This window comes from Protopterus annectens, chromosome 1.part0 (assembly GCF_019279795.1).
Source record: "Protopterus annectens isolate FY-2018-M chromosome 1.part0, PAN1.0, whole genome shotgun sequence".
Classification (NCBI taxonomy): domain Eukaryota; kingdom Metazoa; phylum Chordata; order Ceratodontiformes; family Protopteridae; genus Protopterus; species Protopterus annectens.
Window position 1 is genome coordinate 124,117,286 of NC_056725.1, and position 27,097 is coordinate 124,144,382.

The 27,097-nt window shown below is 37.2% G+C and overlaps 1 protein-coding gene across 3 annotated transcripts in view; it reads right to left on the reverse strand.

Moving 5' to 3' along the window:
* Window positions 1-27,097, reverse strand: part of SYNE1 (spectrin repeat containing nuclear envelope protein 1) — a 2,173,401-nt gene that overhangs the window by 1,141,712 nt on the left and 1,004,592 nt on the right. For all 3 annotated transcript variants that reach the window (XM_044089035.1, XM_044089189.1, XM_044089105.1), the window contains 3 exons: window positions 12,801-12,932; window positions 12,452-12,601; window positions 3,002-3,211 (listed from right to left, as the gene is read on the reverse strand). In XM_044089035.1, the coding sequence (XP_043944970.1) occupies window positions 3,002-3,211; window positions 12,452-12,601; window positions 12,801-12,932 (492 nt within the window). The remainder of the gene's footprint in view (window positions 1-3,001; window positions 3,212-12,451; window positions 12,602-12,800; window positions 12,933-27,097) is intronic.

Consider the following 27,097-nt stretch of genomic DNA (forward strand, 5'->3'; position numbering starts at 1 on the left):
CTACATTACCAGGCTATAATTCATACCACACCTTTCGGCCACCTAACCTGGACCAAAAACTAAAGGTGGAGGCGTGTCCATATTCATTAAAGCTATCCACACCTCCAGGCTAGTTGCTCAGCATAATGCATCCGAGATTATCCAAGTGCAACTAACTCTGGGCAAGACCGCAATCTAAACTGTAGCTTGCTACAGATAACCCACCATGCCCCAGGATTCCCACTCCTCATTTCTTGATACACTGGAAAATATTAAGGTAGAACCTAGCACCATAATAATGGGCGATTTCAACTACCCCACCATTAACTGGGAAAACTACTCATGTACCAAATCTTTTGCTCAACGTTTTCTGGAGTTCATAAATTCCAACGTCTTGGATTAACTTATCCACACCCCCACCAGGGGTAGCAATATCCTAGACCTGGTCATTCACCACATGGGCAACTGGTGTTCTACACCAGACGTCAGTTCCTCGTTGGTCAGATCCGACCACAAGCTAATCACCCTAGAAATCCACATCCCGCCCCCACCCCCATTAAGGAAACCACCATAAAAAATTTCTCCAAAGCCAACTTCACACTTCTTAAGACAGAAGTGGCAAACTTCACAACACCCATGCAGATGGACAATAGAGGTATGACTGCTGAATCCTACACAAATGCACTTTATGAGCACTTACATGAGTGCATGGATCGTACAATTCTTAACAGAACCAAGATGCTGTCCTCCAAGAAAAGGAAGCCAATCTGGTGGTCCCCTGGCATAAACAAACTTTACAACAGAAGAAAGAAACTGTTGCAAAAAAGAGTAAAATCCCATGATTGGAGGAACTCTCTGGTCAGCCTCAGTAATAAGCTGAGATCCCCTCATAAAATCCTCCAAAGCTAGTTATGAAAACAAAATCCCCACTGATTCTAAAGACAACCACAAAGCATTCTATAGCTATGTCAAGAATCTCAATGGCAACACTCAGATCTGCTCTGAGTTACAGCACAATGGCACTAAATATACAGAACCAACTGATATTGCCAATATCCTGGCAGACAGGTGCAGTGCTAACTTTAACCCCCTCTCACCCCCTAAAAAGGCCCATCTCTATACCGGACGTATGCAAAGTTCCTGTAATCATGGTTGCACAGGTAAAAACCACACTCCCCAAAGCCAAGAACACATTATCCATGGGACCTGACAACATCCCAGGCTGCATTCTACACAAACTACAGAACGAACTGGCACCTCACCTAAGTACCATGTTCAGTCATAGCCTTACCTCAGGCTTTGTGCCCAGTGAACGACGCACAGCAATGGTCATCCCACTCCACAAAGAGGGAGCCACCACAGACCCCAGGAACTACTGCCCCATTAGCCTGATGAGCCTGGTCTTCAAGGCTATGGAACGTATCATCATGGAACTTATAAACAATGACATTGGTAATCTCCAAACTCTGGTCCCCACCCAGTTCAGGTTTGTGAAAGGTAGATCATGTCTCCTAAACCTGATAGACTTCTTTGAAGCAGTCACCAAAGCCGTAGATGTGGGTAACGTGCTTCACACAGCCTATCTAGATCTCGCCAAGGCTTTCAACACCATCCTCCACACTGGAATTTATAGATAAACTCACTAAACTAGGTATAAATCCCTATGTCACAAGATGGGTTGCCAACTGGCTCACTGACAGAACCCACACTGTGAAAGTAGCAGACTCCAAATCCGACTTCAGACCAGTGACAAGTGGAGTACCACAGGGTTCAGTCCTGGGTCCTCTCCTGTTTGGTATCTACTTCTCTGAAGTACAGGCTAACACAGAAGGTCTTAGGCTAACTAAGTTCACAGATGACTTCAAACTAGGAGCCATAATAGAAACTCCTAACGATGTGGACATCCTACAAAAGGGCTTCACTGAGACAGATGCCTGGTGTCAAAGCCATGGCCTCAAGCTCAATGCCAAAAAGTGCATTGTCATCCGTTCTGGTAAAAACTCTGTACCCATGAACTACCACATAGGCGATAGTCTACTTAACACTGAAAGTGTGATAAGAGACCTTCAGGTGGACAGTAGTCTCTCCTTTGATAATCACATCACCACAGTAGTCAGGAAATCCTTCTATGTGGCACACCTCATCACAAAAGATTTCTCATCCAGGAAAAAAGAGGTCATTGTTCCCCTCTACTCATTAGACCCATTATAGAATACAGCGCCAGTTTTGGTATGTAACTCACAAGACATCTACAACAACTGGAAAGGCAGCAGAAATACCTCACAAAGAGGATTACTGACCTCAAACAGATGCCCTACGTAGACCATCTCAAAAAACTCCAGCTTTGCTCCGTCACATATCTACTCAGAGGTGATCTCTGCCTAACATGCAAAGCTATGTCAAACCCAGAGCTGTTGGACATGCTCTACTTAAAGAAATCCCAATCCCTCTGATCTACACACTCTAGGGACCTAAACCTTGTCACAACAATAAACAGAACATGCTGGAGGGATAGATTCCTGTCCCAGAGACTTTCCATACTCTGGAACAAACTACCTATCTATATCAAACAAAGCTCCTCATTAGCACTCTTCAAGAAAAATCTTGATGACTGGATAGGAGATAGGAAATTCACCCCGGGGATCACTTCTGTGGCTCTGCTTGACAAGGGCACAGGAAAATACTTTTCTTGGGTGGCGAAAGCCAGGGCACCTTTTTGGCTAGGCTTATATAGGCCCTAGGGCCAATAACCTAGTACCTACCTATGAACCTATGAATACACTTTGGAACACAAAGTGCACATTTAGATTAACCTTACATGTAAATGTGCAGTCTTTGGCAGTTTATGTTTTCTTTCAATGTTAGGAAAGCACTAAGCAGAAATATAGCTAATTGGGATGAGATTTAACAGTATATTTAATCACTTTATATATAACTGTTAAAGGGAAACTACAAGTAGTAACTTCTAACAGAATTATAATAATTCCAGCACAAACCAAAAATGCATCAAGCATTGGCCTACCTGAAAATTCTTCAAACTTTGGAGTCTCTCCTTCATTTGCTGGCACCGCTGGTTCACTGCAGATTCTACTAGCTGTAATCGCTCTTGCAGGCAGCATACTGTTTCATTTATGGTATTCAAGTTTTCACCACTCACTTGTGCAGTTTCAAAGAAGACATCTTTGTTCTTGTCAACTTCTTCTGCAACTTCTTTAATGTCTTTATCCAGCACCTAGTACAAATAATAAAATATAAAATCTTTAGTGTGGTAAACTTTTATAACAATCACAAACCCTTCTCTTCTAAACTGACTGGCATTCTTGTAACCTTCCATAGGTATAAGGGCAAAAAGGATAACTAAAGATTTCATGTTTAAATGCAGAACAACCAAAATCTGCATTATAACTGAAGAAAAACACAACAATAATAACAAAAAGCTCTATCTTCTGAAATGCTCTACACTAATCTGGGCACATTGGCTACAATTAAGAAAAATGAATGGCTGTTCTTTCCTAACGATCTGAAAAAAAATAGGTGCAATCATGGAGTCATGCTTACAAAAATTAAATTCATGCTTATAACATCACAATATTTAAGCATTTATTAAATTTTGCCAATATGGCATTCTTCTCTAGTTACCTCAAGAACTGCAGTGTGTTTAACTTCTGGCTTTAAATTGAATTTGCACGTAATTTCAAATGAAAAATCATCACTGTGAGTGTTGAACAGGCCATTCCTCAAAACTCAACCCTGGAAAGTTTATCGAAAAAGCAACATACTGAACTTTAACAAATTCATCACACCTGTTCAAAATCACCCTGTTGAAAACACAAAAAACAATACTAAACTCTTATTTTTTTCAGGGCACTGTACCCCCATACCCCTGATAATTGCACATAACAAATTATCTCCCTGTATCATGATCTTACACAGGAGCAAAGCGAACATGTTCGATTAGCTGATTTTCAATCTGGTGTGCAGACTTCTCTTTGGGTTCAACAAGTTGTCGATGAAAAAATTCTCTGTTATCAATATGTGTTTATAGCTATATATATATATATATATATATATATAGAGAGAGAGAGAGAGAGAGTTATGCATACATCTATATATATATATATATATATATATATATATATATATATATATATATATATATAGAGAGGTATATATATATATAAATATATATATATATATATATATATATATATATATATACAGAGAGAGGATATATGTATGTATATATGGGTCCCTTTCAAATTATAGAATGCCAACATGACTGAATTTTACATGGCTGAGCCAAAATATCTGAATCCCAGAAGATTGAACTAACAAAAAGAAAATAAACACTGTTTCTTTTTGAAGGCTTCCTCAGATGTAAATTTCATCCAGTGAGAATCTGTTGGAGTGGAAGAGGGTAGGTCTCATTTATATCTCTTAAGGTAATTTTCTTTCCATTTTATGATTCAGAGATTGACGAACAAAAGTGAAACTTCTTTATATCTGAATGTGTCACAAAATGAATTCCTTGATTAGAGTAGGAATGAAGGAAGGAACACACATCAGGGACTGAATATTGTGACTGCAACAATTTCCTGAGATAATGTTGGATTATTTTATTTATAGGCTTATAAAATACATCATAAGTATTGAGGGAGACATGTCACTGAGAGGTTTGAGAAAAGTCTGTAAAGTTAGACATTTTTCTTTGGACAACTACAAAAAACTCATTTGTCATATTCTGTAGCCTGCCCTAGGACATAAAAATCATAAAGAAGAGCTCTCCAGAATAGCTCCCCAAATCTCTTCTTGTAGGATGGGGAAAAATCAGATTTTTTCCTGACTGCTATCCAGAGTCTGAAAATGCCAAATATTTTGAAGAAGACAACACTTTTGAGAGCTCAATAAGATGATTTGAACCAAAGCAAATAGTAAGGCAAGGCTCTGCACTGTAGGTTGGAGTCCCCCCCTCAAAAAAAAATTTTCAGAAACTGTCAATTCTGTAAAAACTGGATAGCAAAAATATAGTTCGAATGCATACTATAACAAAGACAAGATTTTGCATTACCGGAGGAAATTAAATTTGAAGTTGCAATCTGATGATTTTTAGTGGCTTAAGTTTGTAAGATCTAAAACACATGAAGAGATATGTCTTTTGTGGTTCCAATTAAATTGCGGAGAAAAAATAATTTACTGATTCTATTCTCCATTTATCCAATAATTACTTTACTTAAGTCAATACCAGATGAATCTGATGTCTAGTACATTTTAACTGGGCCTTGGACAGACTATGCTGCAAACTACATTGTGTACTTTCTTGACACTGTTGCCCTTACCCAGTTGTTTGTGATAATTCTGAATCTCTGTGTTGTAAAATGGGAAAACTATCAGGTTAATCAGGGAATGCAGGGTGCATCTGATTTCAGAGAAGTACACTCCAGTGCACTGTTACCTGAAAAGGAGCTATTTATGAGGGTGAAGTTCTGCTACTATTTGTGTTGCTGTCTATGCTTCCAACCTTCTTCCTTTATAAGGCTAGGACATAAAAGGAAAGATTCTACTGTATCTGAGAAGTGGGGAGTTAAACATTTACTTGACTGTCAGAGTGATGTTCTACTTCTTTAGCAAGTCTTTCAAGACATGTTTTGATTGTACCCCTAACAGAAAGCAAGAAATTCAGGGGCACCGAAAAGCTATCTTCTGGCATTCTCTGGAAAAGGGTAACTGCTAAGCCAAGCATGTCTTCCAACTTGCATCCACTTTGTTACAATGTCCAGGTTAATCCTGTTGACTTTCTGGAAGAGATTAAATTATCTTCTCTATAAAAGTCTCATGTTTAAAATCTGATATAACATCTTAATTTTGCTTAAGAATATCCTTCTAGGTACATAACCATATAAATCTCCCAACTGATAGCCTTGAAAGTCAATGCAGACGGGGTATACATACACCTATCTGTCTGTGTGTGCTTGATGTTCCTGACTGGTCTGGTTGCTATTCAAGGCATCAAAAGCTACAACAAGATTACAGACCCTTGCATCATCTGTGGATCACCAAACAGGCTGTGGCCTGCTTCATATCTTAGGATTGGTGCTAATGTTTTACTTATGGTGAAAGAAGAAGCAAAGAGACATTGTATCTCAGCAGAATGAAGCTGTGGTGGGACCAGCACTAGCAGTAGCAAGGCAGTAGCCATTCATGTGACTTCCCTTTTTCCATCATTCATGACAAGCCAATTCCTTCTTTTCAGTAAGTACTGCTTGATTTGTCCATAATTCATCAGGGTCTACTTATTAGTTTCCCCTCAAGTGTTTGGCAGTGCCCTGCATAGACGCAGACACCTTGAGTGACATTGTTCCTGTAAAAGCACAACTAAAATTTCACCAATACCTAGTGGCACATAGGATGACTATTTCTACTGACAAGCTCTGCCCCCAGGGTTGCAAATCAGATACTCCTGACATTGCTTTATATTCTTACTCCAACTGTCAGATCAATAAAAAACAGTCTGTTGCCATGGATATGAACTTTCCCACTATCTCCATTACCAGCTTGATGGATATGGGCATCCTGAGGCAATGCAGAAATTGCCTCATGTTTACTGACAACCAGTTAATTCTTAAACAAACTGCTCTGGTATGTGAGAGATGTATTTATACAATGTCACTGGAGACAAAGCTATCACATAAAATCACTCCAAATGTCAATAAGAAGTCAGTAGTACACATGCAGCACCCATCACACACAAAGGAGACACACAGACTCAAATATACTGAGGCACTTAAATGAACATTTCTAAACCCCAAAGACCTCCTAGATGAACTGCACATAACAAATACCCTCAGCAGCCTGAAATGCACTCTTTCAAAACAACACTAACATGAACAAATACACCCACATCTCATGGAGTCTCTACTTCTAAGTCCATGAGACAAGCCACCACACAATCCAACATTCTGGTCATTGGAGACTCCATTGTGAGACACACTGATGTCCCTCTCACCAGGCTGAGTAAGGGGAATGTCACAGTCAGTTGCTCGACACCGTAAAACTCCACTGCCAATCATGAGCGGACAGGTGATCCGCTGTGGCGACCCCTAACAGGGAAAAAGCCGAAAGAAGAAGAAGAAGAAGAAGAAGAAGAAGAAGAAAGAAATTACATCAATATTCTTAAAGTTCTTATGGTATCCAAAGAAAAACAGAGTGGCATATTCTCATCATATTAGAGATTGGGAACAAGGGGGGGTTAAAATTTCCAGACACTGAAATATACATAAGGGCTTCTACACTTAAAATTGCGATAGATTGTGTAAATCCTAAATATTCTTCTAATTGGAAATGTTTACATTCCATAATATTAAGGAATGAAAATGCTTTAGCAAAAAATCTTATAGATACAGATTAAGATAATAGAATGTGGTACTATTTGAGTATAAATCTACAATATAATATAGCAAAACCAACCAAATTAAGCCTAATAAACCATATTTTTTACGTCTTTAGGAAATCTGTCAATATGAATATAGATATAAAACTTTGGTTTGCATTATTAACTCCATTCAGTATTACAAGAAATTTCTCTGATAAAGTACATAAAAAGATTTTTACTTCATGGAGAAATAAGAACTTAATATGCTGGTTTCATTGTATAAAAAAACAAGTCTTGGAAACACATTTAATCTCAGCCTATGGATTAACACCTAATGACTGGCTAATGTTGCAGAGTGTTTTAACATATTCTAAGGATCTATGTAGAATAGTAAACAATTCATCATTTAAAAGTACCCCTAAATTTTTATCTTGGTTGTTTGAAATTATGTATAACAACACTAATACAAAAAACGTGTGATCATACTTATATAATGTATTAATTGCTTATAGGACAGCTCCTAACGTATCCTATTGGCACTACTTAACTAAAGGTATACAGACTCCCCTATCAATAGAAGATAAGTCAAATATCTTACTCTCAGTCAGACCCCATTTTGATGGACTCCTGCATACCCGCAAAACAAGCAGCACTAGAATTTCCCATTCTACAGACTTAAGCCTTGCCTGTGATATAAATAAGACCTGCTGGACAGACAAGTATGTATCCCAGAAGCTACCCCTTTTCCAGAACAGGCTCCCCATCCATGTGAAACAGATTTCCTGCCTAAACCAATTCAATTGTAACTTGGACAGTTGGATGGGGAACAGGAAATTCCTCCCTAGTTTGGCACCTATGTCTCTAATGGACACAGTCAGCCTGTAAATGGTTCATCTCCCAGGCTCCTGCTTGTAAATTTTTCATTTCTCAAGCCCCCGGTTACACTTATCAAGTGTACCAGAACTTGTTACAGATTTGGGATGCATCTGTAGACTTAAAAAGGCCCTTGTGGTTGTTAGTTTAGTAAACAACTATGACCCTATGAAAATGGATAGCTAGAAGTGAGTCACCAAAGCCTGTCTTTGCTTTCAAAGCGGAAACATATTCCAAACTCTGTGAAAAGCTAAAAAGGTTGAACAGAGTCAAGTGTCTGTGGGGAAATGCTCACTTTCTAGTCATCCAAGTGAGCTCTAACAAGGGAATGCACAACTGGGTATCATACACCATACAGCCAAGTAAACTGATATTGGGTATCTGTACACATAATTTCCATCCCTTAGATGTCTCTTCCAGTCCAGAACAGCTACACTATCAGAAGTAAATGTCAGGTTTGCTCACATTAGTCAAAATTAGAACCACACCTGAAAGCAGAAGACTGAAATCCAGTGATGAAGGAGGCTTTTATTAGCAGTTTACTACCATTTAATGCCATTTGCAAAGTTAACAATAAAAAAATAGTAGCTACCCCCTGTACTTCTACATTTCTTTCAACCCTCATTTGAAGAAGTGAAGCATCTGAAAAGGCAGGAAAACAGAATGGAAATCAACCTGCATAATGGGAGAAAAAAATCTGATCACCAGCCAGTGGAGAAAATCAGGCTTCGGCCTTTTGGCACCAGTGCCTGCCCCTACTACAAACCAGAAAAATGTTCTACAACTCTTAGTTAAATGTGTTATATGAAGACTTCCTATGCTTTTTTCTATGCCTCTCTCTTTTTCTGTAGCTTTTGTTTCCCCCCAGATGTTCATACTTATCTATAACCTTCATTTTAAAAATGTTCAGCTTTCCCTGTTACCTTCTCATAAGGCAGCATAGGCATAGAATAGAAAATGCAAAAAGAGGTAGCACAGGCCAAGGAAGCAATGCCCAGCAGGCGATTGCAATCTAAAAAAGATAACAAATGCAGTAATTGTCCTCAATGAAGTTTAACACTAGTACAACAAATACAGCAAGAAATATTTTAATCTTTTCATGAGAGTGGGAGGAAGAAAGGGGCTCAGTAACTCCACGATCAAGTAAACAGTGGAGTAAATGAAAATATAGGCTATTATCAAGCTGTGACACAGGCTAATGAAGGAGCACAGGAGCACCACTTTAAGTCTGCAGCCACTTAGCGTCAGCAGACCTGATTCCAGTAAATAAATAAATACAAGGGAAGATGTGGGAACAGTAGTGGCATGGAGCCTGTGTGATTGTAGGTGCTACAATAATTAGCCTGTTGGTTGGAGTCAAGACCCAATCCAATACAATTTCTTTTAACTTAAGTCACTTACAGGTGTTTGTAAAACAGAGCTTCCTACTTAGATGAATTGTTTAGGTTCCTCCATGTCTCATAATGTAAGAGACAATTAAAACAAATTAAATTTATTTATCAGGTAAGCCTAATACAAAACAAGTGGCTCTTTTTATGAGTGACCTGGGATCAAATATGCAGTTAAGTGACTTGGTAAAAGTCAACCAACAGGCAAATGTAACTGTGGGAATGAAACATAGGACTGCTGTAGTAGGGTCTACGTCTAACAGCACTTAGTCTTAAACATCTAAACCTAACTTTTCAAGGACTGTTTTAATAAGGCTCCGTCCTTGTCAAGGCAGCAAATCTCAATGCAGCAACTTATGAACAAGATTTTAGCAAAATATTGCAAAGACTGTAGTTTGTATACCTAATATGTTTGTAGGGTCGTAGGTGCATACGAGTCTATCAGTTCAGTAGAGTATTCAAAGCCATACCACTACAATTCCAGCTACATGCTCCCTGGGACTATGCATAAGGGTGTGAGCAGTTTGACTAGCAGTAAACTTGTAGATACCAATCAATTCAGCCAGGATAGAGCTAAACTGATTAAGGGGGCTACGGTGTTTGATATGGACAGGAAGCTTGTTCCAGAAGTAGGGGAACATCTAGGTTGAAAAATAAACCTCATATGGTCTATCAATTATGGTATGAAATGTTTTACTTAAATGAACTACAGAAAGACAATAACATTGTAGTTAGTATTTAGTAAGGTGGAAACTATGTATGGCATACATATTTTATTTTTTATCTGGCTTCAGACTACACTATTCAGACAGCAAATGTTGCTTGCATCACCTGTAAAATGTTGCTCGTGATTTGAGACTAAATTAAATGCAGTACAACTGTAGCTAAATTTTTACAATGCATTTTTCTTGCTCTAGCCTGCGGTCCATTTTGCATACTTTATCAGTCAACTGACACACTTGTGTTCTCTATCCTTCTAAGCAGAGTATTCCAAAACTTCCCAAAGGAGGAGTCACTTCCTTTCAGTGGTCATTTTTTTTCTAAGAGACCTTGAAGCCATGAGTCATCAGTGTGGGTGAGAACCATCGTTTAGGAATAATGGGTGTTTCTTCTTACCCTTCTCTCTCATTTATGGCTGCCAGCAGTCCTGACACAGCAGGAGTAAACAATGCCTAGTGAGGGTCTATGCTTCCACACTTCTGTCCCGACTAGACTGAGAATCACTGTTTTCAAATTACTATTGTGACATGATGAAGACTGCCATATTGATGCCTTCTAACAGGTGGAGACAGTGATGCAGCACCTCAGTTTCATCTTCCCCTTAGCGTGTGTGAGCCAGTACTTTCCAGACACTCCTATCAATCCATAACTAGCTCCTCTTCTAGTGGCTACAGTCACTTACTAAAACTGAGTCAGCTGGCTGTAGCCAAAGAATGATTGCTTTTGTCAAAGAGCTAGAGTTTTGGTAATATTTTAAAGAGGATCCCTTGTAATGCAAATAGTCCTGTACAGGAAGATGGAGCTGAATCAGATGTGCACTGTTACAATCCCTTAAAGGAGGTGAGTGGGGTAGCAATGCAAATTCATGGCTGGGGGGTGAGCATTAGGTTCGCCAAGCCTATGCCCAATGATGGCATTCAACATGGGTATGGCATTTTGGAAACAATAAATAAATACATAGTAGTAGCAGGTCTGTGGGAGATAGTGACAGCAACAAAGTGTTACAGCCAAGCTGTGTTATGCCCCATAGAAAGTGGTATCAGGAATATCTAGCCAGTGGCAGCAGCAGATATGCTGGATCCTACCATTACAGTATTATGCAAACATACAAGCCCCACAGCCAAGGTGACATAACTTGAAACTCTACTGTGCTGAGCAATGACTGCAAAGCAGGGAGCAGCAGCCACTGTACATCTCTCTCTTACTTATAAAGGATGATGAATTCAAACTCCTGGATCTACACAGGTTCAGAGTCAGAAACCCCTTCAACCACATATAGCAGTGCATCTCCTGAAAAAAAAAGAACATGTTCAAAAATCCTCATTGTACCACTGATAATAGTAAAGGTTATATATCCACACAGACAGCTGTCTTCTTAAATTTTATACACTAATTGTCATACTTCAGATATGACAACTCCAGTACATAATGCAGATGAGGACCATCTTGGTTACATGGACATTCTCACTGCCCTCTGATGAAGGATGCTCTCATATATCCAGTTTTGTTTTGGGGGTTCATAAACCACTGTAGCTCTTAGTGCTGGCCTTTCATGCTAACGTCCTGTTTGGCTTCCAAGTGACCATGCTCCAAAAGTAACTTGCTGATGTTTCCATATACATGATATATGGAACCCCAATCCTTTTGACTCCCTGTTTCTTCTTTCACAAATTAAATCTCAGCACATTCGTGTCACAGTTTGTATCTACAAAGAGCCACACTTATCCTGTAGCTGCTTTGTCTAAGTTTCCAGTAAAGTTACAGTTTCTAGGACCACTTTTATTTTACATGGGCTACAAATCCTGCATTGTTGGACTGTGTAGATAACGCATGGCATAATACTCATTTATGGGTCTGTTCGCAATGTGTTGTGAATAATGTAGCACATTATCATCATAATTATGATGAATACAGTGAGCTACTACTGTTCCATACAGATAGTTTTTGTATATCTAGAGTTATTCCACTTACTGAGGATTAGTGCTATGGAAAAAGAACATATAAACATCGCATTGCTGCATTAGTGTTGCAAATAATTTTGAACATGTTTGAGACTGCTACACATCTGATACTCCTGTCACAACGTCTTTCAAATAATATCACAGTAGGATATAAAACTCACCTCTTGGCTCTGAATCTGAGTTTCAGCTTCATCAGGTAATACAGCCGTGCCAACATATAAGTTATCCTCAACATTGTCTAGCCAGGATGAAGCGGCTGAAACAGCATCATACATCTTCTCCTGCAAGTCATGTTTCTGTCCTCCTCCAACCTGCAAAAAGGGAAAAATAACTGATATTTAGTGATGTCAACCAACAAATTAAAGAAAAAATACTGATGACATTTCAGAAAGTGCACTATAAAAATAACATTACAAAATCTATGTCAATAAAGGCATACAGAAGCTGTGTTAATAAATGTATAGGCTTAAAGAAAATATCAGCAATATAAAATAAAAAAAAATACTATACCTGCACAGAAGGCTGATCAAAGGCCTGGTTTAAACCAGTGAATAAAGATTTAACTGATGATTTGTCTTGCTGTTCTGTCTCCCCCTTAAATGAAGGTAAGCCTGATGACAGCCTCTTTGGCCCACTGTATACCTGTTCAGAAAAAGAGCTAAGTAAGTATACAATTATTTCATGGAAGAACTGACTAAAATACTAATCACCCACATTTTCAATCAAGTTTATTCACATTTTTAATAAAAAACAGGTAATATACCATCAAGCACATAAGACAAAGGACATGAATGAACATTATGACTGACAACTTAGATTGCACAAGTGAAGCAATTATAAAGTAAAAGATGTGGTTGATATGCCTGCACCCATGGTATAGAGGGACAAAGCCATGACTTTGCCCCATGAAACCTAAGTTCAAACATTGACTTGGGTGATGACAGTGCAGACATGATAGGCATACTCCTCAGGTGGCAAAGGAGAGAAATGCACACTGTCGGGGGCACATTTGCATAGAAAAATGGAAAAAAAAACTCCTTCAACACAAGCACGATGATTCTTCAATCTCCCTGCCAGCCCTATACATGGTCAAAGTAGGTCTGAGGAAAGATATGAGACCTGGGTAGACCCAGCGATTGAGAAGAGGTACTGGGAGCAGCTGATGACCACTATCAAAAAAAAAAAAAAAAAATATATATATATATATATATATATATATATATATATATATATATATATGGTTCCCCTTCAATCCATCGAAATTTCAAAACATCGAAGTTCTGATCATCGAGACCAAAACTTCAAGTTTTAAAACATCAAAGAAGTGGAACCATATATATATATATATATATATATATATGTATATATATATATATATATATATATATATATATATATATATATATAAATACATTAGAAATGGAACCATATATATATGGATCTACTGCATGTTGGCGAATTTATGTTTCAACGAAACGTAAATTCGTGAACGTATTTCCACGATAGTGCGTTTTAACGAAAACTCACTTTCGCGTAAATCTATTTAAAAAACAAACAACACTTAAACAATGTAATGCAGGGGGCAAGCCCCCCTGCACCCCCACACCCCCTACTTTAAGATTCTCACTCCGAGATCGCACTACAGTGGGGAAAAGGGAATGTTCCCTCATCCCCACTGTACCACGATCTCAGTAACAGTCCTCTTAGTTGTACATCAACACTAAACGTTGATGTACAACTAAGATAACATGCAAACGCATGTTTTCATTCATTTTTCCCCTACACTTTCATATTTTTAACACTTTATTACGGGAAAGTGCATTTTCGATAAAATGCACTTTCGCGTAATTACATTAGCGATTTACGTTTCGGTGAAATGAAAATTCGCTAATAAACAGTAGATCCATACATATATATATATATATATATATATATATATATAGGTATATATATATATATATATATATATATGTATATATATATATATATATATATATCTAGATATGTGTAGATACATATATATATATATATGTATATATATATATATATATATATATATATATATATATATATATATTTTCTTTTTGCATTTTCAGTCATTAGTTTCAGGATTTTTGACTTTTCAGCTTATAGTGTTTCAGGATTCTGATAGGGAACCATATATATATATATATATATATATATATATATATATATATATATATATATATGAGAGAGAGATATAGATATATATATATATATGGATAGCTATACACATATGCAGAAGCACTAGAAGCTGTTGAAGACCCGGGGGTGGAGGGTAAGAGGGGCATTTAGGGATCTAAAAAGGGCAATTTTTTAAAACTATTTACTGCCACAACATATGTTCACTTGGAAGACATTTTAAGCTTAGCCAATTTTCCTTTTGGTGCTTGAATTAACATTTCCTGATTGGTCTTACCTATCTCATGGCTGATAATTGTATATTAGCCCTTGTGAGAATAAATGTGATCATATTATAGATAATTTGAGGGGACCCATGTAAGGGTTGCAGCATTTAGGAACTGCCTCTATCCATTAGTGGCATGAGGGGCAATTCTGGAGTATATTTTCTATTACCCATTCTTAGATCCAAGTTGCATTTGAATATTGACAGGGATGAGCTTTGTTTTACTTGAATGGATAGTCTGTTCTGGAACAGTGGTAGCTTCTGTGATATAAATCCATCTCTCCACAACATTCAGTTTAGATACCTGGACTGAGTATTAATGTTGCCATTTGACTTGCTGATGTTCAGTAGGTCCATCTGTATTAGGTTGGAGGATGCCTTGTATGCTAGACATGTCACCTCTAAGCACTCTGTAGGATACTGAGTATAGTGATAAATCTTTGAGGTGGTCCATGCAAGACCTATTGTTTAGGACTTGTATCTTTTTAGTAAGGTATCTCTGTGGGTATTCCAATTGTTGAATGTGTCTGTACAGATACATCCCAAAGTGGGCATTATACAAAATGATTAACCTAATGAAGGCTTTGTAAAGGGGGACAATAACATCTCTAGATCTAGTCAAAATCAATTTGTTTATAAGCTGTGCAATATAGAAAGACTTTCTTATGACTCTGGCCACATGTTGGTCAAAAGTGAGGTCACTGTACACACAACTTCCCAAATGCAAGCAACTGGGTCAGTTCTCAGGGGGCATTGTCAAGTAGATGACTTCTCAAAGGATACAATAATGTATTTCTTGGAGTTTAGTTTCAATTCATGATTCTGGCACCAGTTATTGTCTGGGACAAACCTTCCTGCATGATGGCTAAGTCATTTGAGGATTCCATAACTGCCCCTAGCTTGCGGTCATCTCAGACTTATTCGGCCAAAGCCCTTTGGTATTTCCTTCTACTTTTGAGATGTATATGCCAAACAGAAAAAGTCTCAGCACTGAACTCTGGGAGACTCCACTGGTGACTGGTCTCTTCCCTACTTTGAACTACTGCTTCCTGTGAGCAAGAATACATGTATGCATTCTTTGATTCAACTTCCTGATTGTATTAACCTGATTGTATTAAATTATATTCCTTGTATAATACAGCACCACTTGTTAGAATGTGTTTTAAATGTGTAGTTTGAAACAGTCTTCTAGTAAGCAACGAAACAAAATGTATGAACCAATAATGAAAAAACTACCCATTTCAGAAAATTTCAACCATAAAAGGCCACTCAAACTTCTGTAATCACAATCCAGCAATATCAGTAAATATGCAAAAGTAAGTAATCTAAATAATTCCACATTAATGGGATCTGTAACTAATAAAGAGGTTGCTGCTAGCAAACAACTTTATATTTCATTGTTTCATCTACAAATAAAGTGCCTGTTTCCCTTGAAGAATAAATTGCCTACGTTGCATTAAAAAAATGATAAGCTAGTAATTTTGCAATGGAAAATGTATGGCAAACTGATAATAGAAACGTAGTTACTAGGTAGCTCCTCCAAAGGAGGACATTCATAGGACTGCAGCATCCACTCCCTTTAAAGTACAACACAGTACGGTATCAGCAATCCATCTGCATACTGTGGGAGTAGAACCCACAGCCTTCTGCATCAAAAGCAAGCATTGTACCTGTTGTGCTACTAACAATGCAAATGACTTAGCATAAGTAGTACTAAACTTCTTTTCCACTGAAGCTCTCAGCTCCTTGGAAAATCCACTTGACACTCAACTAAATCTCTCAACTATGCAGCACAAGAAATCTGGAAAAAGCTAAAATGTATTGGGGGGGGGGCACTTGTATAATCTTAGAAAGTTGCTAAAATAAAGTGTTTTGTGTTACCATGTGTTTCCTGAAAGATAAGAAGACTGAAACTTTAAGGCCTATCATTATTTAGTGAATTCAGCTCTCACTGATTTGCCAGAAAAGAACACATTTTAAGAGGAACAGACCAAAAGAATTGGATTCAACTCCCTGAATCACAAGTGGTGGTATGGGTAGAGAATTCAGGCTCTTGTTTGAGCATGAGGAACACTAACCATCAGGTATACCTAACTGGGGCATTTTACACACACACACACACACACACACACACACACACACACACACACACACACACACACACACACACACACACACACACACACACACACACACACACACACACACAGGAGCGCCATAACTCCTGCAAATAAAAGAATAAAACTCTCCTTACTGGCATGACTCTTGGCTCTGGCAGCACCAACAGAATGGTGGCAGCATAACTCCTGTAACACAGAGCAATAAGAGAACAAGAACAGCTAGTTTAGTTAGTTTAACTTCCCACGAGAATCCACTTTAGCGTGAAAATTCCACTTCATTAATTTTTTCCGACAGGTCTTGCAGCTGTAAAAGTGTGTGTGGGGGGGGGGGCTCCCCCTCCTCCTGGCTCTATGGTTCCGGCACCCATAGACATATGCATGTATATACATGTACACAAACACACGCACACACATATACATGCATACATATATGTATATGTGTATGTATGTGTGTGTGTGTGTGTGTGTGTGTGTGTGTGTGTGTGTGTGTATATATATATATATATATATATATATATATATATATATATATATATATATATATATATAGGTCTATGCCATAGCATTGAAAATTCAAAAGACTTCAAGCCAAAATACCTAAAACATGAAATATTGAAAGCACCCCTCCAGTCCTTGCTAATTATATATACCAACTCTGAGGTGGCACAACAGTGGAAAAAGGCCAAATTAGATATTTCACGTATTAGATATTTTGGCTTTCAGTCATTTGAATTTTCAATCTTATGGAAATAACATCCACAGGATTACTACTGGTTTGCCTTTAACTTATAAAACTGTTGATAATGTGGATATTCCACCTGGGAAGGAACTACGAGGCTCATTTGAAATGGTCAGTGGCGTCCCTATTGTACAAGGGTTAAATATACCAATGAGATTAGAAGATGCAGCTACTATTCCGAAGTTGAGTGAATGGTTTCACAAACAAATGGAATTTACGATTCCAGAACAACGGTCTGTAGGGTCCCCATCAAAACAGGTACATGAGTATGAGAATAAGTTACTCAGATTTAGAAAGTTGCAACCACAGAATGTGTACTTTATAACAGAGTCCATCAAGGCAGAGTGCCAAAGGGACTTCATTCAAAGAAATTCCAAATAGGACTGCAACAAAATTCTCCCCTACATTATGACTTATTGCTGTTATTTGACAAACATGAGTGTGAGCTCATGGAGCTCCTAGTAAAGCATAATCAGATTTATATGGACCAGCTTTGTGGGGAAATTTCAGAATTAGATAAATTCGTCACTGAAGATTTATTGCATGGTCAGTACACAGACCAACATTCATACATTTTCAACAAGGTAGATCAGGGATGCAATAATATTAAGGAATGCAAGTTAAAGAAATTTGAATGCAACCAAGTTAATTACCTAGTAATAAAGCTTATCCTATTCCTTCTAAATCTCATAGGGCCCAAGCTTATCCTATTCCTTCTAAATCTCATAGGGCCCAAGCTTATCCTATTCCTTCTAAATCTCATAGGGCCCAAGCTTATCCTATTCCTTCTAAATCTCATAGGGCCCAAGCTTATCCTATTCCTTCTAAATCTCATAGGGCCCAGATGGTAACATGGTTCATGGTCAGGTAGAACAATCATATGACAATTTAGGTCATGGTGGAGACAACAGGAATGTAGAAGCCCATTTGGAATAGTTTCCTCTATGACAATCAGAATGGCTAAGGCACAAGAAGAGCAATTATTGTCACTAATGCAAGGAGAAATAACCTCACAGATAGGTCCTTCTTTTTCTCTGACAAGTACAACACAGAGGTGGCAGAATCAACCTTAACAGCAGAGAATGCGGAGATGATTTATTTTAACTTAAACAGTACAAGAGAATTTCTTGGACTTGATAATTCTTTTAAAATGGTTTCTAATGACTTCGGAGACTTTAAAACTGTAACTTTAGTTCCTATAACATCAATCAAAGGCTTAGCATTCATACCAGTAAAACGAGCCAATATCACTGATATACTCAGTGAATAAAGTTTTTTGTTAGGAAACTGAACTTGAAATTAGGTTTAGGCTCTAATGGCACTGACACTGAGACTTATACGGGACTCAGAACACTTAGTATCTATAATTCCCTTTCCACCTGATCTTACAGAATTTTGAACACATTTGTGAATTGGATATCAGATATATGTTAAACACTGGGTGAAATATAAATGGTACAATATGACCACAGAGCAAAATGAACTTTTGGAACAACTTTGTTCATCAGGTAGTATAAGAATTATGGGACCTTGTTATTATGGACAAATTTGACTATGTGCAGAGAATGCAAAATATATTGTTTGATGAAATGTATAGTGAAGTATCTCCAAATGAAGTTCACATCTTCTATTGAAAAACAGATATAATGTGCTATGGCATGTTAATGCAAAATCAGATAAGTCCTGAAGAAAGCATATATTTATATATAAAGAATCTTCTTATAGGTACTATTTTGTAGTGCCAAAAATACACAAAAATCTCAATGATCAACCAGTGAGAACTGTTGTGGATGTTGGCACTTCAAAAATGTATTTTATTGCTAAATTAAAAACAATAAATATATAAAAAAACAGAGAAACTAGTGGTCTTAAAACTTTGTTGATGAGATCAGTCACAATAATTTCCAAAAATCATGAAACCCAGGTAGTGTTCCAAAGCAACAAACCTTTATTCATCACAGACAAGCAATCGTCAGTAACAAAAAATCAGAAGCTAAATTTTTAGCTCATGCATTAAAAACAGGAGTACAACAAACTGAATACTTGTGCAATGAATTAAAGGGATTTTCTCATTAAATGTATGTGTAAGGATTCATGGGATTTTCTCATTAAAACTAAACTAGAATGTTATACTGCTAGTTTTCCATTTTTAACTTTTGACATTAAAGATTTATTCACAGTCATTCCACATAAAGTTGGCATTGACTGGTTCTCTGAATTTCTTATTGAGTCATGGAAGTAGTTATTAAAAACAGTTATATATACTTTGAAAGCCAATATTTTTTGCAGGTTAAAACTATAGCCATGGGGGCAGCCTGCGGTCTTCTGTTTGCAAAAATTGTGATGACTGAATGGGAAAGCAAATACATCTTTAATAGTAAATATATTTCTTTATGGTGTTTATACACCTGATATTTGGATGATATTATCATCTCAAGGGTAGATGATAAAAACAACATTTCAGAATTTATTGATTACATTAATAACACAAACTATTTGTGCTTTACATATAGTACAGGACAGAATGATATTTCCTACTTAGATGTGATGATTAAAAAGGATCCTCACAGAAAAATGTAGGTTTCAGAAATCTATAGGAAGCCAACACATTCTGATTCTTTTCCACATTATACAAGTTGTCACCCATTATCTCAAAAGAGGGTGGTGGTAAAAGGTCAGTTTGTTTGGGCAGCCCGTATGGTTTCTTTGTTTGATGACTGTATTAAGGAATGCAGTATGTTCAGATTATAACAGACAGTACCCCATAAGACTAATCAATATCTTAACAGATTAAGTTTTTGAAAAGGAGCAGAATGGTGTCTACCTTCCATTGTTGTCATAAGACTGTAATGGAGGTGAAACCAATCATACAAATAGAAATATTGATGATGATATTGGTACAAATGATGACAGAGATGTTTTAGTTGGTAGTGATTTTTAGAATGGAACCAATTAAAAGTTATGATGTATTCTTTGTCATCACATATTCTTTAGACAGAAATCGATGAGCTGTACATCCACGGCTAACGTGGATGTACAACTCATCAACCGGCTATACTTGAGCAGTGGGAGATATACCATATATTCTTTACACAGTGAACCTACAAGTGAAATTATTAATAAAATTTGGAATTTGGTCACTAATACTGTGACTATAAGTAATAAGTTACAAAATAAGCCTCAATTTGTTCTAAAAAAGGGAAAAGTTTTAAGAATATTTTTGAAAGCAATAGCACAATTAAAAATAATCAGACTAGTAGAATGTCTAAATGTGGGCAATGTAACAACTGTAAATATATGCATGTAGGTGAGTCTGTCACCATTCAAACTTGGATTATGACAGCTACAGGTAACTTAATTGTAACATGTAAGGTGTTGTGTATTTAGCTCTTTGTCAAGAATGTCCAGGGTTTTATGTTGTAAAAATGGAATGGAAAACAAAAGAGAGTGTTTACGAACATATTAAATAAAGTATTAATGCATTATATAAACATATTACTTTCTTTCCCACTCATTACTTCTTATTTTATATCTTAGAAAAGGTTGATTGTAACCCGAGAGGTGGACCACGGAATGTCATCCTACAGAAAAGGGAATTATGGTGTCAGTTTACCCTGAATGCAGGTGTCCCACCAAGACTGAATGATCCATTATCCATTACATATCTTTTAAAATTAAAAACACATCAAAAATAAAATTAAACATATAGGATTTTAATATAGAGTATTATTATTAAGTGATTAGCATCAATTTATATATTTTATCTCAGTTGGTAATTAATTTTAATGAGTGTATATGTTTTTTTTGTTTTAAAATGGGGATGTTTATTGGTCTGTTTGTTTTACAAGTGGTAAATATATACAGAAGAAATCCCCAACATATTTAAGACAAAAGCGCTAAAACTGATAATGAACCTATACGGCTGACTGAATCTGCGTTTCTATTTTGGTATTTAATTAATGCCTTAATGTAGTTCTAACTTATTTAAATGTTTAAATATTTACATGTATTACACTGATTAGCATTGTATATCAAAATACTTCTTGCATTTGCATTCTGCATTTTATAAAATCTATATGTTCATCATACTGATCATTACTGCAGTAACTTAGCTGTATGGGTTACACCCTGGCAAGGATATAACAGCCACCCATCTTGCAAAGCTTTAGGGCACCTTACACATGCCCAAACTGATAGGCAACTTGAGCCGAGCTAACTAAAAGGCAAGTTATGTTGCAAAGTCCTTCAGAGTTTTCCTGCCAGCTGACAGAGAGGCTGAGCCCTGAAAGGACAATGTTAGTAACAACAAAAAATAAATGTTCACACCCTGGCATAAAAAACACACCAAATAACAAGTAAGTGGCCACTGCAGCAGTGATCATTCAAGCATGTACTGTGATGGTACATTTTACATCATACTGATCTGCGCTGCAGTAGCCTTAGCTAACTACATTTGGGAGGTGGAAGGAGCAGAGTCCAGGAGCCCCTGGAGAATGGTCAAAGTAAAGTCTGACCTTAATCTAAAGAAGGAATCAAGCTTATAGTGTTTTGTAAAAGTATGTACAGAGGACCAAGTAACAGCTTCCAGAATACTTCTAGAATTCAACCCTATCCAAAAAGCCATATGAAGTCAAAGTCCTGGTAGAGTGGGTCTTGACCCTGCCTGGAACAGTTCTGTTATGGCGAGTATAACAAAAGGTAATACCCTTAAACAAACATTTAGAAACAGTTTGTTTTAACACAGGTTGTCCCTTCTTCTTACCTTTACAAGAAATGAACAATTGATCTGAATGTCTGGAAGATTTAGTTCTGTCACGATAGTACCTGAGTTGTCCTTTCTCCCTCATTTTTAGGTTTAGGAAGAAAAAAGGGGTGCCACCCACCACTATGAAGAATTCAATGCTTTCCATCTAATGCGTGCATACACATACCCTATCTTTAGTGACCACCAAAACTCTTGTCATCTGGGTCACAGTCAGAACTTCATCCTTCTATGCCACAGAGGCAGGCCTTATGGACATACACTTTTGTTAGGAAAGTGGTAAAACCACTGCTGGAATGGGTTTACACCCTGATCAAAAGTTTAACCTTCAACAATGTGTAAGTCAGCAAATCATGTAACTAGACAGTACTCCAAGGCTAAGTCTGAAAAACGCCCATATATGGATCTTCTAGCCTGGTTAACAAAATAAAAGTAAATAATAAGAGAAAAAAGTTATAATCCGCAGTAAAATGTAAATGACTGCATTTAGCTGTTATTTCAATGACAGCAGAAACAAAGCAGCCTAAAATGTGTAAGGTCATAACTTCTGCTTAGGTGAAAAGAAGCCTAATGCTTCTTGAAACAGCTACTGAGAAGAGTCCTTCTCCTGTATTCTTTTTTTTTTTTTTTACATTCTCCATCCTTTATTTCATGTGGGACTGAAGATAAGACAAATTAGACCACTTCACATAATAAAAGATGGCAGAGCAAATTCACACACAATGTCTGCTGTTAAGAAAGATGTGTGTGGGTGTCTCATAGACAGGGATAGCAGGCTTAACTGTGAGTCATTTGAGATCAACACTCTGGTGGTCTTGTGAGCAATCATAAATGTACGATTTTTTACCTCTTTTTTTGTTTAAAGACTGACTGCAGTATCTCTGAGTAATTCGCTTTTCTCTAATACAGAGAGACATCTCAAGAGTTAGGAAATTTATGTTACAGGGGATGTGGGAAGTGCAGAAAGGAAAAGTCCACCCACCCCCAACAAAAATACTAAAACATTTTGTTTCAATAGTTACTGTTTCACTGTCAGCTCAACTTTATTTCTGAGTGTCGACCTTAATGCGTTAAACGTTAGTATAGAGACCACAGACAGACATGGCTTTCAACCTACAGTCAATGAGGTAGAAATCACTTTACTGAAGAAACAAATGAATTATAATAAGACAACAACCTCATAAAACAACAGTTACTGAACAGCTGTTAGTTATGGAATATTTTCTTTCAAATTTGTATAAATGTTCTTATGCAGAATATAGAAAACACAGAATCTCAAATAGGCCACTTCATTAAAACTGCATAAGTCATCTAATACAAAATCCGATACCCTTTACTGTGTTCCTACTTCTTTATTCTGTTTTACAAAAGTATGTGCCACTCTTGCATACTGAACCAATCAAAAATCACAAATGTATTTCGAAGGAAAAACTGGCATACTCTTACTTCAATGGCACTTTTCTATTGCCTGTCTCTAGATTAAAATATTAATGTTGTGGTACTTTTAAGCACAATGTGTTGTACCGTGAGAGCAGGCAGTGCACCTTCAGGGATTTTTGCCTTTTTTTCCCTGTTTAATGTCATCATGGAGTTGGTTTAATATGCCATTTATTTTTATTTAAATTTGTTTTTAGGTGACATTTCGTTATGGAAGTGACAGGCAGGCATCAAATCGTATGGGGGCAGTATTTTTCAACATTAAATCAACCCAATGTTTTATGGGAAGCACAGGTTAATTTCCCACCACTGCCAAATTAATAAAACAAAGCATCCAGTGTATTCTTTTTAGAACAATGACATCATCAGCATTTGATCATCACTGTAATTTATAAATTGTTACTTGTTTATCCTCTATTGTTTCAACTGCATAAACTAACTACACTGTCTATTTGCATTCTATGTCTTTCAATCAGAGTGAGCCTAAAAATGGTCCACTGGTATCAACATTCTATCCTAGTATCAGTGTTCTGTCTTATTTAACAAAAACAAGCAAACAAAGTAAAATAAATGTGATTTTATGAACAGAACTGTGTTGCAGTGAACTGTTATATGACTACAGGGCCGGTGTTAGCATTTTGGGGGCCCCCAGCAAATGTCAAGTTGGGGGCCCCCTAGGCACTTCCAGAATAAGTATCATCCTAACAATGCCATCCATCCTAAGCAACCCTTTATTTCATGCTGCAAACTTTTAGGAGTAGTATCCACAGACAGACCTGCAGCTACAATCTTTTATATTACAACAGGCCTATGTATCACACTATCACTATGTTGAGCTGTCTAACAAAGGAGCAGTTAGAGTTACTGGCACTTAGTTGCAACAGTGATACATTGCAACAAGTCATGTACAGGTCTGGACTTAAAGTGAAATGATGACTGGACCTACATTTCAACACCCCCACACACACACACACACCCTCCAGCCCTCACCTCTGAGTCCTTCTCCTTTTGGGCTCCCCATACCATCCATGTTACTTTTTTTCTTCCTTTTCTCACATTTTGCCTTACTCTAAGCTTTTTCAAGAAGCCATAACTTTCTATATGTTCTGAAGTGCATTTTACACAACCTTTTCATCCAATAATAGCTTGAACAGAAATTATGATTAAGGAAAGAAATTCACTGTTGTGGTTCAGCTTTAGTTTTCCTTGTATCCTTTCAACACACCTTTCCTGAACAAGACAGCACAGTAATAACCATTTAGGAAATAACTCAAGTCAGGGCCCAAGACGCCACAGGTTTACAGATGGTCTGGGATGCATTTTAGAGCTTTTTCTCAACATTTTACTCCAATGGTGGCCTAAATAAAAATTATGAAGAAAAAATTTCAGTCTTATTTTTCTTTCAACGCATAATTTGTGCCCAAGGCTTAATTTTCAAAGCTGACAAAATTGTAGCTTAGAGTAAACTAACAACCCAGTAGTTGTGAGAATATTTAAGTCTTATCTGGAAATACTGCCTACCTCCTAACCCTCTAAAAGACAAGTCACTGCCTATGCATCCCTCTGGTGTTAGACTGGGATGAAAGCAGAGATTTAAATTGCCTTTGTCATATATTTCAAGTGAGTGATGATATACATATATATAGCATGTTCTTCACCCCAGCCGTCAAAGGTTGCCACATGTATATGTGCCTAGTATGTGACTGTGAGAATGATTTCAGTTATATTCGAATTTGTTGCTCCTAGACAGTACACCTCTCTTACACAAGCTATAGTAACCTTCTTTGTACACCTCTGAGGTCTGTGAGAAACACTGCCCTCAGCTCAAACTAAAGCTATAATGACTTCATGTGCGCACCTCTAAGGTTTGACTGTGATGAAAATTAAAGATGTAATATTCACACAATCTCTAGCCCCTCATAACCCGTAGCAGCTTTATGTACACACACACATTTGCGCAGGGCTGGTTTTAGAATGGGTGTGGCTGTAAACAGAGGCTATTATTAGCTTTATCCTAAAAGGGACATATCTCAGCACCATTCAGGTTAAACAGCATATTCAGAAAATTGATACATTTTTCTCCAACAAGCAACAGCTTTGATGGGGGCCCCCACAGAGTCAAGGATGATAAAGGGACACCCCATTATCCATTTAGACAGTCTAGTGAGTGGGGGCAACCTGACTCCAAGAATATCTGTGTCTGAATGTTCTGTGATATATGTTATTATGTCTTACTTTCGAAATATAATTACTTGTTAGGTACATTTTTTACTGATACACAAGAATAATGTCTGTGTCCTGGCATTATTGGGTGCATGCACAGATAAAAATCAGTGATGTTTTTACACACACACACACACACACACACACACACACACACACACACACACACACACACACACACACACACACACACACACACAAACTAACATGCATAAGCCACAGCAGTACTAGTTATGTACTTATTTCCGCAAACAGCAATGCCTTGTGCAACATTGGCACTGCCACACCAGATTAGTCACTGCTGTTTAGCAGCCGTCAAACAGCAGAAGCAGTAAGATTTATTTCATCGAGGAGTAATGCATACTTGTCACTGTCCCTACTTTCACAGACCTTTCCTGATTTTGTTCATACTTTTGCTTTATCCTTCGTAAAAAGTCTGATTTGTTGGTAAATCATTCTGGATTGCAGTCAATCAATCCAGACATCTGAGTTTTATACTTATTGTCCAAAAATAGATGTTGATGCAAAATATGTTATTCTAGTAACTTTTTAAGTGAATTAGAGAAATATTTAAACATATGTATGATTCTGAGCATTTATTTTATTATTTTTGGGATTGTACTGAATTCTTAAGCAAGGAAATTGAGTTATAGTATCTGGTGTTCTGGTATTAGTTATAAAACTACCTGAAAGAGAAACTATCCCTGATGATCGGAAGCATTAGCTCTTCTTAAAATCCAAAGTTTGCACTGAGGTAAGTCACTCTGGGCTGCTGAACCCTCTAGTGCTTCTATTGTTCATGTTCATTATCATCTTCACCCTAACAGGGTCATATCACAGCCCTGTTCATGTTAAAGAGCATAATTAGGAAATTAATGCATTTTTCATTCCTCATTTTCCCCAGTAAGCAGCAGCTTTTGTGGGGCCCCACACAGAGAAAGATGATTAAGGGGGACCCTTACAGCCATGGTTTTGCAGGGACTAAAAGCTGGCTATGTAGTTAGTTTTAGTGGAGAAAATGTCCAAAAGCAGGGTTTAACTAAGCCAGGAGCACTATGTCAGTAGAAAAATATTTAATGGCATTGTGATGCCTGTTAC